Below are 3,647 nucleotides of genomic sequence, written 5' to 3' on the forward strand. Positions count from 1 at the left end.
TTGGTGTTCATCATGGCAAATGTCACTTAACACTGAAAAATGCAAGTTAATGACATTCAGCCACAAAAAATCTAACTCTTCGTTCAATTACATGCTCGATAACAGCTTAGTCTCTCAGGTGTCTTCTTACAAATACCTCGGTGTCCATTTTTCATGTAACTTGTCGTGGTCCACTCATATATAGAAAATAATAGCTAAAGCATCCCGGACCTTAGGATACCTAAAACGGAATCTTCATGGAACTCCTGCTACTACCGGTAAGCTCGCCTATCAAACATTTGTTCGTCCGCAACTCGAGTATGCATCATCCATTGGGTCACCTCACCAGGCTTATTTAATTAACTTCCTTGAATCAGTCCAAAATCTGACTGCGCGTTTCATCTCCAGAAACTATGACCGTCACTCAAGCGTCACAAATATTAAATTATGGCTCTCTCTTTGTACCTTGCAATCACGAAGATTAATTGCCCTAGTCTGCTTATTTCACAAGATAGTCTATAGTACTAACCATTCGACTCTCCCTCTTGCGCAACCTCACCGCACCTCGCGCCGTTTAAACAACCATCTCAGCTTCCAACGCCTTTCAGGTAAAACCGTTGCATTCAATTCATCCGCTTTGCCGCTGGCTATTGTTCACTGGAATGGTCTTCCGGAACACAGCGTTAATATTCGTGATGCAGCTTCTTTCAGGACCGAACTAACAGCCATTTTTTCTAATTTTTTCTAATAAGTGGGCTCGGCAGCAGCGCATCGGAAACGATGTTCAGGAGCCATTTTTGCTTCATTCTTCAGGTGCTGGTGGGCCTGTTTCAAGTGCAGCCACCTGTCTTCTGCTTGCCTGGACTGTCTGCCGTCATCGCCGATATCAACAACGACCTACTGGCACGTGCTGTAGTGACAAGCGTCAACAGAATCATCGAACCGGCAGCCAGGATTTCTGCGCATGCCCCGACGTCTGGGACGGCAGAGCACGTGGTTCACCAAGCCTTTAAAAGGAGCCCTGCATATGCGTTCATCTTCAGTGGGCTCGGCAGCAGCGCATCGGAAACGATGTTCAGGAGCCATTTTTGCTTCATTCTTCAGGTGCTGGTGGGCCTGTTTCAAGTGCAGCCACCTGTCTTCTGCTTGCCTGGACTGTTTGCCGTCATCGCCGATATCAACAACGACCTACTGGCACGTGCTGTAGTGACAAGCGTCAACAGAATCATCGAACCGGCAGCCAGGATTTCTGCGCATGCCCCGACGTCTGGGACGGCAGAGCACGTGGTTCACCAAGCCTTTAAAAGGAGCCCTGCATCTGCGTTCATCTTCAGTGGGCTCGGCAGCAGCGCATCGGAAACGATGTTCAGGAGCCATTTTTGCTTCATTCTTCAGGTTTGTTCTTATATGCCTACTAAATGCTTCCGCAGCGATAACCGCTGCCTATTGCTGCTGCCTTGCCCACTATGCATTGCGTACTTTTTATCTGATGTCCGGTCATTCACAGAAGATCTATTGTCATGCGGTGACATTGAATCTAACCCCGGTCCAACACAGGAGGATTTGTTGCTTCAGCTTGTTTCAGGCCAAACCAAAAATTACGAGGAACTTTAGCGGCTAAAGTGCTGAAAGGCGAAAGCCTGAGTGCTGCATTCTGCTACGTGATTGTTCACTGCACATTTTGGTGGTGCATTAATTAACTGTCAATTAATGACGCTTAAGCTTCGCCTTTAGAAGTGGAACGCGACAGCGTGTTGTAGCGCTGCCACGGAGTCCAAGGAACGCCACCACCCGTTCGACGCGATGCGTTGCCCTTTGAACGCAACGCTTTTTGAGGAAAGGAAATGGGGCTGTAATTCTCTGTCATCTCGGTGGACACCTGAGCCGCACCGTACAGGAAGGGAGGAAGTGTGAGTGAAAGAAGAAAGAGGGGCCGTAATGAAGAAAATGAAAATTGTATTTGAGGAAAGGAAATTACGCATTAACTGTCTCACATATCTGAGTAGACACTAGTCGAAAATTGTATTTGAGGAAAGGAAGTTGCGCAGTAACTGTCTCACATATTTCGGTGGACACCCGTCAAAATTCGCGCGCGGTGACGTCACGACAATTTGGACCAATCTGAAACGCGGACAATTACGCCTTGCCCGTCGGTAAATTGGTTTCTGAGGAAAGGAAATCTGTCTCTCATATCTCAGTGGACACCTAAACCTCACCGTAACGGGAAGGGAGGAAGATGGGAGTGAACGAAGACACCGTATTCACTAGACGCACCTTTGTTCATTCCAAACCATCGTGCTGGCATGGCGGAGTGGAAGCGTGCTCGACTCGTACTCCGGAGACCGGGGTTCGATTCCCAAGCTCGGCAAATTTCTTACTTGGTTTTATTAATTTATCTGGTCGGACTAGAAAGGTTAATTAGACTAATTAGTTAAGTAAGCAATTAACTAAACTCAAACTTACTTGGAGCATCACTATACGACCCCTTTAATTGGTTGCATAGTTAGTAGCCAAAGTGCAATTGGCCCCGATTGAAATTCGCGCACTGTGACGTGACGACCGTTTCGACCAACTGAAAAGCGTGACATTCTCTGTCGACAGCTCCTGCTTACAACGATGAGGCATTAAAGGCTTCCGCCTTAATATGACTGCCTCTATTAACCAGTTGCTGGAAAAACAGACTACGCTGGAGGATAAAATCGGAGGTTTAGCTGTTCGCATTACCAACCTGGAAGACAAACTATCCTGTCTGGCATCTATAAGCAAAGTGGTCAGTGATCTAAAAGAAACGGTAGCTCAACTTGAGCAAGATAATTCATACATGCTAAAAAAAATTGATGATTTAGAAAACAGGAGTAGGAGAAATAACTTGATTGTTTATGGTTTGGGGGAGGGTGACGAAGAAACTCCTACCAGTCTTCAGAATGCGATCCGGAAAGAACTCTTTGAAGAAAAATTGAAAGTTGAAATCAATAGCATAGAGAGGTGTCACAGGCTGGGAAAAAAGAAGAAAGATCAAAGCCGCCCCGTAATTATGAAGTTTCAGGACTACAGAGAAAAACTTTCGGTGTTACAGGCTTGTTCGAAGCTGAAAGGAACCAAATTCTCTGTGGCTGAAGACTTTTCAAGCCGAGTTCATGAAATTAGAAAAAAGCTGTGGCAAAGCTGTGCAGTGGAGAAGGCTAACGGCGCTAAAGTCAAACTGATATTTGATAAGCTGGTTATCGACGGTGCTATGTTCGGATGGGACGAAGTGAAGAATGAGCCCTATCGTAAATCTAAAAAGAGGGAATGACAGACGCATATTATGAACAAAAGGTTCACACTGATAAACGTCAACTGTCGAAGTATTGTCAGCAAAGCTACGCAACTTGAGGGCCTGCTGTTGACGCGTGATGTAGAAATCGCTGCACTCACTGAAACCTGGTTGGGAAAAAAATATTTTTGACAGCGAATTCGTACCACAAAACTACAAAGTTTTTCGCAAAGACCGAGATGGAAGGGGCGGTGGAGTGGCCATACTGTTCAAATCTTCACTGCAAGTCTTTAGAATGCCAGATATTGACGATGTAGAAGGTATCTTTTGTAAATTTTACAAAAACAATGTTCGTTACGTTTTAGGAGCCGTGTACAGGCCACCCAATTCCTCTGTAGCACTCCTAGTGAAT

At 45.7% G+C, this 3,647-nt stretch overlaps 1 protein-coding gene across 1 annotated transcript; it reads left to right on the top strand.

Moving 5' to 3' along the window:
* Positions 1 to 759: 759 nt before the first annotated feature.
* Positions 760 to 3,274, top strand: LOC149326655 (uncharacterized). The gene is made up of 2 exons (XM_089564642.1): positions 760 to 1,571; positions 2,620 to 3,274. Exons 1-2 carry the CDS (start codon positions 760 to 762, stop codon positions 3,272 to 3,274), a joined length of 1,467 nt encoding a protein of 488 aa, XP_089420768.1.
* The last annotated feature ends 373 nt before the right edge of the window (positions 3,275 to 3,647 follow it).

This window comes from Amblyomma mixtum, chromosome 10, assembly GCF_055824585.1.
Source record: "Amblyomma mixtum isolate Tamu chromosome 10, ASM5582458v1, whole genome shotgun sequence".
NCBI classification, from domain to species: domain Eukaryota; kingdom Metazoa; phylum Arthropoda; class Arachnida; order Ixodida; family Ixodidae; genus Amblyomma; species Amblyomma mixtum.

Bases quoted from the DNA above. Each gene is read 5' to 3' on its own strand.
- LOC149326655 (XM_089564642.1), top strand. From the start codon at position 760: ATGTTCAGGAGCCATTTTTGCTTCATTCTTCAGGTGCTGGTGGGCCTG. The intron at 1,572-2,619 runs CAAAAATTACGA...AGGCTTCCGCCT, and splicing joins CAGCTTGTTTCAGGCCAAAC to TAATATGACTGCCTCTATTA.